The following is a 14,160-nucleotide window of genomic DNA, read 5'->3' as shown; positions in this document are numbered from 1 at the left end:
TTTTTGAGTGAAAATAATAAGGCTTAGCAGAGAAGGCAATGGCACCCCACTCCAGTACTCTTGCCTGGAAAATCCCATGGATGGAGGAGCCTGGTAGGCTGCAGTCCATGGGGTCGCGAAGAGTCAGACACGACTGTGTGACTTCCCTTTCACTTTTCACTTTCATGCATTGGAGAAGGAAATGGCAACCCACTCCAATGTTCTTGCCTGGAGAATCCCAGGGATGGGGGAGCCTGGTGGGCTGCCGTCTCTGGGGTTGCACAGAGTCAGACACGACTGAAGTGACTTAGCAGCAGCAGCAGCAGCAATAAGACTTAGATGGAGAATATAGTCATGTAATTGGAGAGGGTATGGACAGACATTTCAGCCCCCAGGTGCAAGAAATGTGGGACAGGGGACCTAATTTATTTTGTGAGAATATTGAAGATATATTCTTGGGACAGAGAAAAAGAGGTTCAGATTTATACATCTCAGATTCAACCTTTGTGATTCAACACAGGGGAAAAGACTAGAAATAGAATTTAAATCAAGAAGATATTATGTAAAACATATCTGTAACATTCAGATGTTGATAAAACAGGGAAGACTATATGTTACTTGGTACTTTCATTAAAGAAGAAAGACAAGAATAGCACAATTGGAGTTTGACACTCTAGCTCTCTCCTTTCTTCAGGACTCTGTATGTTCCTAAAGTACAGGTGGGAACTGGGAAATCTGAGATGTTTTTCTGTCTCATTCCAGGAATTCTCCCTTTTGTTTTGTTTCTCTCCCAAACTTCAGTTTAGTTTGGTTTTGAGTTGTTTAAATCTATATATGTGTATTTCTTCAGCTCTCTCCTAAACAAACTACTCCTCTCTGTGTCTTCTAGAATCAGCATCCTTGATATCTCCAAGTTGTCTGAACAGGATCCACAGAGCTCAGATTCTGATGAGAATAATGTTAAAATACTGGAAAATAACCAAGATATAGAGATGAGTATTGAAAAAGTCAGAAGAATACTACCACTGCTTATGACTATTTTTGCATATAATCGGTTTTCAGATACAGTTTTGCTTTGCTTGAGAGAAAATGGACTCTATATTATTACATTTTAATCCTCATGATGGATAAATCTATACTCTTTGACACTCTTTCCTTCTCAAAGATGATTTTCTGTCACCCTTTCCCCATGAAGGGACTTTTTCAATACTTCTTCCTTCCCATATTTTTTTTCTTTCTCTCACCTTCTTCTATACCTCTAGTAGATGTCTATGTGTGATCACTGGCTTGAATGTATAATAGAATTATTAGAGCATATAGTTTGAGCCATATCACTGACATGGAAAAGGATAAATGAATAAATAAAGACAAAAGAACAGACACTGGAAAACATAAGTTTTCTTTATCTTTTAAGCTCCTGTGAGCTTTTCTTTAAAGAAAGCACCAAGAGAGATGCCCTTAAAATGGTTTTGGTTCTTTATCTTAATGTTAGGGATATTATCTTTTGGTGCATGGAACACTGGACTCACTAAAGAATAAATGAAACCATTACACATGATTTGGCACTGCCATGATAAATATTTACACAGTTATACTAATCTTAATGTTGATACTGATTTTTAGCATTTTTGGAAGACTTAACTATGCCTACAACCCATAATTTGTATGTTTTCAATCTTGACAATATGCAAATAAAGATATAGCTTTCCAAAGTTTGGAGAGGGGTGCAGAGGTGAGGAAGATAAGTGGAGTCTGAAGTTGATGGACTGTAGATTGAAGCAAATCATTTAAAAGCAGAAAAGCAACAAATTGAAGAGCTAAAATATCATCAAAAAATTGAGGAAAAGAAGGAAGAGTGGTAATAATGTACATAAGATAAAACTTTGTCTTTTCTGATAAAAAGCCAAAAGATTATCTTTAATTATAAAACTGGCACATAAGTTATGTACCACTTTATTTAGAAGCAGAGAGGTGTGAATCACCAGAAGAGGTCAAACTAAATACACATGTGTGTAAATATAGGGTAAGAGACCTCTGCTTTTTAGTATATGTTCTCTTGCACTCTACTATTTTAAAATTATTTTATTCACATTCATGAGAAAATGCTGAAAATATATAAATATATCCTTGCCTCCTAAACAACCTCAAAATGTTACCTCTTTGATGTACTGCATAAATCTACCTATAGGAAAAACCTGAGCTGAAAAGTCACAAAAATCTCATCCACTAGCAGATTATATTATTCCTTGAAAATAAATCATTAACAAAATCAACAATTATATTTATCATTGCATCTCATCCCAGGTAAGTTCCTTTGACTTAATGGAATAAGCGCTCTCCTGTGGGGGGGGGGGGGGGGGCGGGGGGAGTTGGGTTTCTGGACATGCAAAGCTAGGACCAGATCTTAACTTCAGTGCCCCAGCAAAGATGTAGAGACTCAGACATCTGACCAGGGTCTGAGGATCTTTCCCTTCTCCTTCCAACTCTGAGAAATGAAGTGTTGAGGCTGATAAAACTACACAGTAAGTTCCCTACATATGAACCTTCAAGCTGTGAACTTTCAAAGATGCAAATGTGCATCTGGTTCCAGCAAGGAACCGGAACTTGGGCCATCAATGTCAGGCGTGAGTGAAATTGCAGCATGCCCTCCATCTCCTGTTGCTGATGATCCTTCTGTTCTTCATCTCCCACCTCATCTGCCTCCGCAAGCCAGTAACTCTTCTTCCTGTTCAGTTGATGCCAGCCCTTGTATGCTAGCTGTTGTACTGTACTACTACACTTTTTAAGGCACTGTATTGTAAGATTTAAAATGTTTTATTTATTTATTTATTTATTTTAATGTATTACCAACCTATTGCAGTGCAGTGTTACGTAGCCAATTGTGTTAGTTGGGTATCTAGGCTATGTTGAACTTATAAATGCATTCTTGGAAGGGAACTTGTTTGTATATAAGGGGCTTACTGTACAGGATTAAGTCCAGGCTTTAGATCACATAAGACCTTCAGTAGAGTATTCTTTTGGCTTTAACTTTCTCACCTGTAGTTAAGTGGCTGAAAGCAGTTTCTACCATGAGTGACTGTTGTGAGAATCAATTGCCTGATATTTAGAATGCACACAGCAAGCACCAAAGACATTATATGTTCAGTGATGACTTACTTGTTATACAGTGAAGTTCAAAAAGTCCAGGACTGTGTGTGAGTTATCCTGTTGTCATTAGTATTAATCAAATTGAGAGACTGTAAGTGGTCAATACATGAACATGGAATACACTAAAGAATGGGTAGGTGAGTGGATGAATAAGAAATAATGGCCTGGGAAAAAAATTAAAGAGAAAAAAATTCGTTTTGGAAAACTAGGGACATCTGCACAAGAAAAGATGTTTCCTGCAAGCTATCTCTGAGTAAATTTCAACCTTATCTGATCTTAACACTTGCTCTTTGTGGGTGATGTGGATTGAGTCTTATGGCCGCTAGAAACAGGACAGAAGTAACAGAATTTGTTTTATTGGGCCTGTCCAACTGGCCAGAGATGCAACCAGTCATTTTTGGGACCGTCCTTCCCATGTACCTCGTGGCAGTTATGGGCAATGCTCTGTTAATGATTGCTGCCCTCTCAGACCCTAAGCTTCAGACCCCCATGTACTTCCTGCTCAGCCAACTTTCCTTCATTGACATCTCTCTGACAACCATCACTGTTCCCCAGATGCTGGTGCACACACTGTCTGTGAACAGAATCATCTCCTTTAACTGCTGCATGCTCCAGCTCTTCTTTTTTATGGCTGTGGGCAGCATGGAAGGCCACTTGTTGGCTGCCATGGCCTATGACCGCTATGTGGCTATCTGTGACCCCTTAAGATACTCTGCCATCATCAGCCATCGCCTCTGCTTACGCATAACATTAACCTCGTGGGTGGTCGTCAGCCTCAACAGCCTTCTTTATAGTGTGTTGGTCACCCGCTTAACTTTCTGTGGCAACCAGGTCACCCACTTCTTCTGTGACATCACACCCTTGCTGAAGCTCTCCTGTACCCGGCCAGTGGTCAATGAGATGTTAATATTTACTGAGGGGGTAGCCGTGGTGGTCAGCCCCTTCTTCTTTATTTTAGGTTCCTATGCCCGCATTGGTGTGGCCATAACACACATGCAGTCAGTTGCTGCCCTGCGTAAAGCCCTGTCCACCTGTAGCTCCCACATCCTGGTTGTGCTGCTCCTGTACGGCTCTGTGATCTGCGTGTACCTCCGGCCATCTTCCAGCTACAACTTGGACCAGGAGCGTCAGGTGGCCATCTTCTACACAGTTGTAACCCCTATGCTAAACCCACTGATCTACAGCCTGAGAAACCAGGAGGTGAAGGGTGCCCTGCGAAGGCTTTTCAGGAAGCTCTGTATCCCAAGCAACTTCTAGCCTGGTTCCCAGGCAAACAGGGAATGGCAGCACAGGTCCTGAACCCTTTATGTAGCATGGATATTTTAACAATATTCATTCTTGCAATCCATGCACATGAGGTTGTTCCTTTGATTTGTGTCTGTTTTCTTTCACCAATGATTTATGGTTTTACTGTACAGATTTTTCAGCTCCTTAGCTAAATTTATTCCTAAGTAGCTGGTTCTTTTTGTTGTTATTATAAATGGGATTGTTTTCTTGTTTTTCTTTTCAGATAGATTGCTCTTGTTGTAAAGATACACATCCCTTTGAGAGATAAAGGAGGTAGTATCCATAATTACACTGAAACAATAGAATCAAGGAGTTCTTTTGTGCAAACCTAGGATCTCTCAGAAATTATTTTCCTTAAAGAAGTCAGAATGAAATAGAGTTCAAAAGCCCAAGGGAAAATGCTAGGGCTTGTTCGAAGGTAGTATAGTGTAAGTGCTTAAGGGAGTGGATTTTGGAGACAGTGAATTTGTGTCTCAGCTCTGTCATTACTTCTGTGGGATTGTTTTGTGCCTATGATAACCAGTGAGCTGGTCAGGCCCTTTTGATTCTTACTAGGATTGCAAGGCACCCTCAGCAGCATTTTGGGGAAATTTGGGGGGAGGAAATGTTTATTACTCACAGGTCCTGGAAAGGACAAGCACATCTTGGGCCACCCAGTGAGGTTGTGGATAGAGGGAGAGAGTGTGGGCTTGGAGTTCTGCTTTTATTGTGGATGAAAATAAGGGATTCATCTTCAAGGTTCACTGTTTAATGGATGGATTTAAAACCCAAGAGTTGGAATTTCAATCACAGGAAGAATAAAATCAAGTGGCCCAAACAAACAGTTAATCTGAATCAACCAAGATCTCTAAACCAAGGAGGTGGGTTTGGCTAGCAATGTGTCAGGTAGCCTTTGAAATGCATGCTTCCTCAATCAAAGCCTATGTCAGGCTCTTGCATCACAAAAAGAAAAACACAGTGTTTATTTAGTTGTTTATTTTTGTTTGTTTTTTAAAATTAATTAATTAATTAATTTTACTTGAAAATATTGTATTGGTTTTGCCATACATTGACTTGAATCTGCCATGAGTGTACATGTGTTCCCCATTCTGAACCCTCCTCCCACCTCCCTCCCATCCCATCCCTCTGGGTCATCCCAGTGCACCAGTCCCAAGCACCCTGTATCAAGCATCAAACCTGGACTGGCGTTTCATTTCACATATGAAATTTTACATGTTTCAATGCCATTCTCCCATATCATTCCACCCTCTCGCTTCCCACAGAGTCCAAAAGACTGTTCAATATGTCTGTGTCTTTTTTGCTGTCTTGCATACAGGGTTATTGTTACCTTCTTTCTAAATTCCATATATATGTGTTAGTATACTGTATTGGTGTTTTTCTTTCTGGCTTACTTCACTCTGTATAATAGGCTCCAGTTTCATCCACCTCATTAGAACTGATTCAAATGTATTCTTTTTAATGGCTCAGTAATATGCCATTGAAACACAGGGTTTAAATGCTTATCATCTTTGGCAATTATTCAATTACTCTCTGCCTCAGCTATCCATTTATAAAGAGAGAAATAGTATGTATAATTAAGGTTTAGGGTTCATAAGGATTTGATGAGTACAATATATGTAAAACACCATAACAAGGACCAGTCCACATTAACTACCACATACGGGTTTTCTATCATTATTATTATTACTTATTATTAATAGCATACACATGAAGAAATGATGGGAGAAAAGGACAAAGAATGGCTAGGTAAGGGTTTGCATATCTGTATGTATCCAAAGACTTTATGAAATGAGAGAAAGGCCAGAAAGTAATCTGCTCCAGTTTTTTATAGACTGCACAGCAATTCATAGTATATGTGTTGAATTAGTTTGGATTTCCTTCAAAGTCCTAAATAAGAAACAATCCTAAATCTCAGTGGCTTATAACAACAGGCTTTTATTTCCCAGGCAAAAGTCTGGAGGCTGAAAGGGCCAACCATGCTTTAGACCCCAGGTCAAGTTCAGGTCTGTTCAATTTATTTCTTATCCTGAGATCCAAGCTAAGTGGCCCTAACTACACAGGGTGAGCTTTTCTTCTCATGATGAAAGCCAGAGCTCAAGAGGGCAAACCAAATCTTCTAAACCCATTCAAAGCTCTTTATCTGAAGAAGCATTTGTTATCCCTGTTCATAAACTATGGGCTAAAGTAAGTCCATAGTCAAAGGGATGGAGACGTGTATTTGGTTCTCAGTGAAGCCAAGGCAAGGATATGAAGGGAAGGAAGAAGAGATAGATACTATCTAACTACTAAACATGATAGTGTTACTGTTAGTTGCTCAGTCGTGTCTGACTCTTTGCGACCCCATGGGCTGTAGCCCACCAGGTTCCTCTGTCCATGGAATTCTCCAGACAAGAATACTGGAGTGGGTAGCCATTCCCTTCTCCAGGGGATCTTCCCAAACCAGAGATCGAATCCAGGTCCCCTGCATTACAGGCAGATTCTTTACCATATGGATCATGAGGGAAGCCCCAATATTCATTGGAAGAACTGATGCTGAAGCTGGAGCTCTAATACTTTGGACACCTGATGTGAAGAGCCAACTCATTGGAAAAGACCCTGATGCTGGGAAAGACTGAGGGCAGGAGGAGAAGCATGTGACAGAGGATGAGATGATTGGATGGCATCACTGACTCAGTGGACAAGAATTTGAGCAAACTCCGGGAGATAGTGAAGGACAGGGAAGCCTGGCTTGCTACAATCCATGAGTCACAAAGAGTCGGACATGACTTATCGACTAAATGACAACACTGGACATGACAAACCAAAAATTCCATTAGTATGCATGAAGATTGTTTCTAATTTTTTACTATCATAGATAATAATATACTGAACCTAAATATATGTGGGTATTTACACATAAAATATATGTTTATTCATTACATATGCTTATCTGTGTGATAAACTCCTAGAAGAGGAAGATATCTAAATACAAAATTTTTGATGGAATTGCTCAATTCTCTCCATTTCTTCAAAAATATTGTTTAATTTACTCTCTTGACCATCTCTTCATCTTAAGAAAATTCTTCCCATGGGAGCAGGGGGGATTCTTAGAAGAGGTTGGAGTGCTAAAAAGTGAGGCTAATCCATGGGTAAAGAATGGAGATTAGTAACAAAACTAAAGGCAGAGAAGGAGGAAGGTGGGGCTGGAAGGCAGGAAATGGAATTCAGAAAAAAAATTTTTGGGTATATAAGATACTTACTGGCAAATGTTAGTTAACTAACCACAAGTTGGCTTTATCTTTTATCATTTTATAAGTGCCACGGCTCTCAAAATCACTGCAGATAGTTACTGCAGCCATGAAATTAAAAGATGCTTGCTCCTTGGAAGAAAAGTTATGACAAACCTAGACAGCATATTAAAAAACAGAAACATTACTCTGCCAACAAAGGTCTGTATAATCAAAGCTATGGTTTTACCAGTAGTCATGTATGGATGTGAGAGTTGGACTATAAAGAAAGCTGAGGGCTGAAGAATTGATGCTTTTGAACTGTGGTTTTGGAGAAGACTCTTGAGAGGTCCTTGGACAGTAAGGAGATCCAACCAGTCCATCCTAAAGGAAATCAGTCCTGGGTGTTCATTGGAAGGACTGATGTTGAAGCTGAAGCTCGAAAATTTTGACCACCTGATGCAAAGGACTGACTCATTGGAAAAGACACTGATGCTGGGAAAGATTGAAAGCAGGAGGAAAAAGGGACAATAGAGGATGAGATGATTGGATGGCATCTCTGACTTGATGGACATGAATTTGAGCAAGCTCCGGGAGCTGGTGATGGACAGGGAAGCCTGATGTGTTATAGTCCATGGGGTCGCAAAGAGTTAGGCACAGCCGAGTGACTGAACTGAACTGATGGCTCCCATTACCTTGGAAGATTTATTATCCTGGTGCAAAGACTAAGGCGGTATACCTTCTCCATCCCATTTCAATGGTGTAAGTTTTGACCAAGCCTTATATATATATATATATTTTTTTTTTTTAATAAGAAGCCCTTATTCTAGCTCATTACACAAAAATTATTACAATTTTATTTCCTTCTTGACTTTGTGCCTATAACAATCCATATTCTATGATAGAAACTTTATCTAGACAGATGGATTAAATTGACTTGTATTTGTGACATCTGCTTCATGTCATGGGAGGCCATTTTCACTTTTCCTTTTGATCCTATACCCACAAAACTGAAGAATCAATATTACTGTTGGCCACACCATGCATCATGTGGGATCTTAATTCCCCAACCAGGGATTGAACTCTGGCCCCCTGCCTTGGGAGCACAGAGTCTTAACCATTGGCCCACCTGGGAAGCCCAAGAATCAACATACTGGTAGACATCTTGGCTCTTGGACCTGTTCCCCATGTCCAGCATTGATTGGTCAGCAAAAACATTGTTGTTGTTCAGTTGCTAAGTCATGTCTGACTCTTTGCAATCCCATGGACTGCAGCACACCAGGCTTCCCTGTCCTTCACTATCTCCCAGAGTTTGCTCAAACTCATGTCCATTAAGTCAGTGGTGCCATCCAATCATCTCATCCTCTGTCACCCCCTTCTCCTCCTGCTTTCAATCTTTCTCAGCATCAGTCTTTTCTAATGAGTTGATCTCATCAGGTGGCCAAAGTGTTGGAACTTCAGCTTCAGCCTCAGTTCTTCCAGTGAATATTCAGGACTGATTTCTTTTAGGATTGACTGGCTTGATCTCCTTGTGGTCCCAGGGACTCTCAAGAGTCTTCTCCAACACCACAATTCAAAGGCATCAATTTTTCAGCACTCAGCCTTCTTTATAGCCCACCTCTCACATCTGTATATGGCTACTGGAAAAACCATAACTTTGACTATATGGACCTGTGTCAGCAAAGTGAATGAAACTGGAACACTTTCTAATACCATACACAAAAATAAACTCAAAATGGATTAAAGATCTAAACATAAGACCAGAAACTATAAAACTCCTAGAGGAGAACATAGGCAAAACACTCTCTGACATACATCACAGCAGGATCCTCTATGACCCACCTCCCAGAATATTGGAAATAAAAGCAAAAATAAACAAATGGGATCTAATTAAAATTAAAAGCTTCTGCACAACAAAGGAAACTATAAGCAAGGTGAAAAGACAGCCTTCAGAATGGGAGAAAATAATAGCAAATGAAGCAACTGACAAACAACTAATCTCAAAAATACACAAGCAACTCCTACAGCTCAATTCCAGAAAAATAAATGACCCAATCAAAAAATGGGCCAAAGAACTAAATAGACATTTCTCCAAAGAAGACATACAGATGGCTAACAAACACATGAAAAGATGCTCAACATCACTCATTATCAGAGAAATGCAAATCAAAACCACAATGAGGTATCATTTCACGCCAGCCAGAATGGCTGTGATCCAAAAGTCTACAAGCAATAAATGCTTGAGAGGATGTGGAGAAAAGGGAACCCTCTTACACGGTTGGTGGGAATGCAAACTAGTACAGCCACTATGGAGAACAGTGTGGAGATTCCTTAAAAAACTGGAAATAGAACTGCCTATGATCCAGCAATCCCACTGTTGGGCATACACACCGAGGAAACCAGAATTGAAAGAGACATGTGTACCCCAAAGTTCATCACAGCACTGTTTATAATAGCCAGGACATGGAAGCAACCTAGATGTCCATCAGCAGATGAATGGATAAGAAAGCTGTGGTACATATACATAATGGAGTATTACTCAGCCATTAAAAAGAATACATTTGAATCAGTTCTAATGAGGTGGATGAAACTGGAGCCCATTATACAGAGTGAAGTAAGCCAGAAAGAAAAATACCAATACAGTATACTAACACATATATATGGAATTTAGAAAGATGGTAATGATAACCCTGTAAGCGAGACAACAAAAGAGACACAGATGTATAGAACAGTCTTTTGGACTCTGTGGGAGAGGGAGGGGGGATGATTTGGGAGAATGGCATTGAAACATGTATAACATCATATAAGAAATGCATCACCAGTCCAGGTTTGATGCTTGATACGGGATGCTTGGGGCTGATGCACTGGGATGACCCAGAGGGATGGTATGGGGAGGGAGGTGGGAGGGAGGTTCAGGATTGGGAACACATGTACACCCGTGGTGGATTCATGTTGATGTATGGCAAAACCAATACAATATTGTAAAGGAATTAGCCTGTAATTAAGATAAAAAAAAAAGTGATGTCTCTGCTTTTTAATATACTGTCTAGGTTTGTCATAGCTTTCCTCCAAGGAACAAGCATCTTTTAATTTCATGGCTGCAGTCACCATCTGCAGTGACTCTGGAGCCCAAGAAAATAAAATCTGTCAGTGTTTCCACTGTTTCCCCATCTATTTGCCATGAAGTGATGGGACCGAATGCCGTTATCTTTGTTTTTTGAATGTTGAGGTTTAAGCCAGCCTTTTCACTTTCCTCTTTCACTTTCATAAAGAATCTCTCTTTTTCTTCTTCACTTTCTGCCATTAGAGTGGTATCATCAGCCTTGTGGCAAAGGGCTTTTCATAACTCAGTGAAGTTATTAATCATGCCATGTAGGGCCACCCAAGATGGACAGGTCATAGTGGAGAATTCTGACAAAATGTGATCCGCTGGAGAAGGGAATGGCAAACCACTCCAATATTCTTGCCTCAAGAACCCCATGATCCATGAAGCAACCCCTTCATGGATCACAGCAAATACATAGTAATAGACTAATTCCACATTTCAACTACAGAAAAGATTAGGAGAACCCTGAGACAGAAAGAGGTTAAGTAATCCCAGAATAATGCAGCTCATCAAGGTTAAGGAAGTGCAAGTTGGAGAGCTGTGACAGGTGATCAGTTCTGAAGCAACTGTAACTCCCGGCCCTACAGTGGACATTTGTCACTACGTCCCTCTTCCGATTCCAGAGGAGTTCCCCCATTTCCTTTGTCTTGGTGGGAAGCAGAACCTCCCTTATTTTTATGGAAAATAAAAGTAGCAGTATTGTTTTTCCAGTTCCCTCGGGAATTAGAGCTTGGGTGAGTGACCAAGACTTGGCCAGTCAGATGCACCACTTTATATTGAATCTAGAGGTGTTGATGCAGAGAATAGGAAGTGAATGCTCTTTCTGGAGGTGATCACATCTGATTTTCAGGCCCCTAAGGGCTAGGCCAGTGACTATTTCTGGTAATGTTGGTGGGGATTCAAGTGGCATTGAACAGAGTTTGGTAGCTACAGTGGTGACCTCATCATACCAGTTCTGGGATGTGATTTTGACTATGGTTCTGCCTGTGTGACCTTTCTTATTCTTGTCCATTTTGCTGAACTTATTGGCTTAGCCTTCTTGGAAATTCATGAGTTTCACATATGCTTTCAATAAACTTGTTTCCTCCACGAATAACCAGAATTAGTTTCTGTTGCCTGCATCTAAGAACTCTGAAAGTTACAATCCTGGTGTTAGATATCATGCCCACAGAACACCATCAGCTGTAATTAAAATCATGTCACTGATTTACACTAAATACATAGCTCCATGTACTTTGGGTTTAAGAAATATTTCTAGGCAATATCCATTGAGAAAACTGTGATACATACCTAATATTTCTGGGAAGTTCTAAAGGAAACAGACATTTGAAGGACGAAAATCTTTCATAGATAAAGCTTGAACTCATAGATAAAACTTGAAACTGTGTTTTGGGGTTTTATCTAAATGAAGAGGTCCAGATCCTGTTCATCCATTTCCTGAAGGCTCCCTTGACATCCTTGTTCCTTAGGCTATAAATGAAGGGGTTCAACATGGGGGTCACTACTGTGTACATGACAGTCAGGATACGACCCCCGGGCACTGAATAGCTGGTAAGGGGCCGGAAGTAGACCCATGTGAGGGTCCCATAGAATATAGCCACCACAGTGAGGTGGGAGCCACAGGTAGAAAAGGCTCTCCACTTGCCTTTGGCTGAGGGGCTCTGGAGGACTGCTGAGATGATGCAGGCATAGGAGGCCATGATGATGGCCAGGGCTCCACTGATGACAATGACTCCTTCCGTGTGAATCATCAAAGTGTTGAGGTGGGTGCTGGAGCAGGAGATCTTCATCAGAGGGTAGAGGTCACAGAAGAAGTGGGGGATCCTGTTATCCGCACAGAAGATCAGTCTGCTCACGAGAAAGGTGTGCAGCAGGGCATGAAGATGGGAGAGGATGTGGCACATGACCACCAAGTGTGAACACAGCTTCCTGTTCAGAATCATACAGTAGTGGAAAGGGTGGCAGATGGCGATGTATCTGTCATAGGCCATCACAGCCAGGAGGAAGTTCTCCATGGCTGCAAAGCAAATGAAGAAATAAGTCTGTGTTAAGCAACCCATGTAGGAAATAGCCTTGGTAGAAGAGAAAATGTTCTGCAGCATCTTGGGGACTGTGGTGGAGGTGAAGCAGATGTCTGCCAAGGCCAAGTTGCTGAGAAAGACGTACATGGGAGTTTGGAGGCGTGGAGCAGAGATAATCAGGATGATGATGACAGAGTTGCCAGAAATGTTGATGGTATACATGAACAGAAAAAGAAGACAGAGAGGGATCTGCTCTTCCTGGTGGGGAGAAATGCCCAAGAGAACAAAATGGGACACACTGGTCCGGGTGGTATTGTCCATCTATTACCATTAAACAAACAGGATTATTATTATTTTTATTGAGATGTAATTAATATATAACTTTATATTAGTTTCAGGTGTACAACATAGTGATTCAATAAGTGCATGCATTATAAAATGATCACCACAGTAAGTCTAGTTATTATCCATCCCCATACATAGTTACAAAAGTTGTTTTTTCTTATGATGAGGGCTTTTAAGATTTATTCTCTTACCAACTCTCAAATATGCAACATGATGTTATTAACTGTAGTCACCAAGCTGTATATTACATGCCTATTATTTATTTATTTTATTAACTGGAAGTTTGAGCCTTTGAATCCCTTTCACCCACCTTGTCCATCCCCTCACTCCCCCGCTTCCAATCTTTTCTCTATGAGCTTGTTTTTTCTTTAATTCCATGTATAAGTGAGACCACAGAGTGTTTGTCTTTCTCTGTCTGACTATTTCACTTATCATAATACCCTCAAGCTTCATTCATGCTGTTGCAAATGGCAGGATTTCTTTCTTTTTTATTGCTGCATAGTATTCCACTGTGCATGTGTTTATGCCCTCTTTATCCATTTACTCAATGATGGACAACAAGTTGTTTCCATGTCTTGGCAACTGCAAATAATGTTGCAATGAACCTGGAGGCTGCATATATCTTTTAGAATTAGGGTTTTTGTCTTCTTTGGACAAATATCCAGAAGTGGAATTGCTGAATGATATAGTATTTTTAATTTTTAAAGGAGCCTACATACTATTTTCCAAAAATTGTTTTTATAGACCTGGATATCTGAGCAGTCTGTTTAGTTACTTTTAGTTTTGTGCTCCAGGTTACACATGAGTAACTTGGTATTGATAACAGGATCAAGTGCTTAATTATTTTCCAAAATAATGAGATATGGATTTTTCATTATCAGTATCAAGATCACTATCATCATAGATAACATTTATAGAGCACTTACTTTGAATCAAGGACTTTGCTACATTATCATATTTGATTCTTACAATAACCCCATGAGGCAAATATTATTATTATTATCATATTCATTATTATTCCAGTTTTACAAACTAGAAAATGGAGGCATAGAATGTTTAAGCTCATAAA

At 40.1% G+C, this 14,160-nt stretch overlaps 2 protein-coding genes across 2 annotated transcripts; one reads left to right on the top strand and one right to left on the bottom strand.

Moving 5' to 3' along the window:
- Positions 1-3,441: 3,441 nt before the first annotated feature.
- Positions 3,442-4,383, top strand: OR12K5 (olfactory receptor family 12 subfamily K member 5). Its single transcript, NM_001390116.1, has one exon. The coding sequence runs from the start codon at positions 3,442-3,444 to the stop codon at positions 4,381-4,383; it is 942 nt and encodes a 313-aa protein (NP_001377045.1).
- Positions 4,384-12,122: 7,739 nt separating this feature from the next.
- OR1Q1 (olfactory receptor family 1 subfamily Q member 1) lies at positions 12,123-13,067 on the bottom strand. The gene has a single exon (NM_001390161.1). It carries the CDS (start codon positions 13,065-13,067, stop codon positions 12,123-12,125), a length of 945 nt encoding a protein of 314 aa, NP_001377090.1.
- Between the last annotated feature and the right edge of the window lie 1,093 nt (positions 13,068-14,160).

The sequence above is a fragment of the Bos taurus genome, chromosome 11 (assembly GCF_002263795.3).
Source record: "Bos taurus isolate L1 Dominette 01449 registration number 42190680 breed Hereford chromosome 11, ARS-UCD2.0, whole genome shotgun sequence".
In the NCBI taxonomy this organism is placed as follows: Eukaryota; Metazoa; Chordata; class Mammalia; order Artiodactyla; family Bovidae; genus Bos; species Bos taurus.
This window is presented reverse-complemented; position numbering and strand designations above follow the sequence as displayed.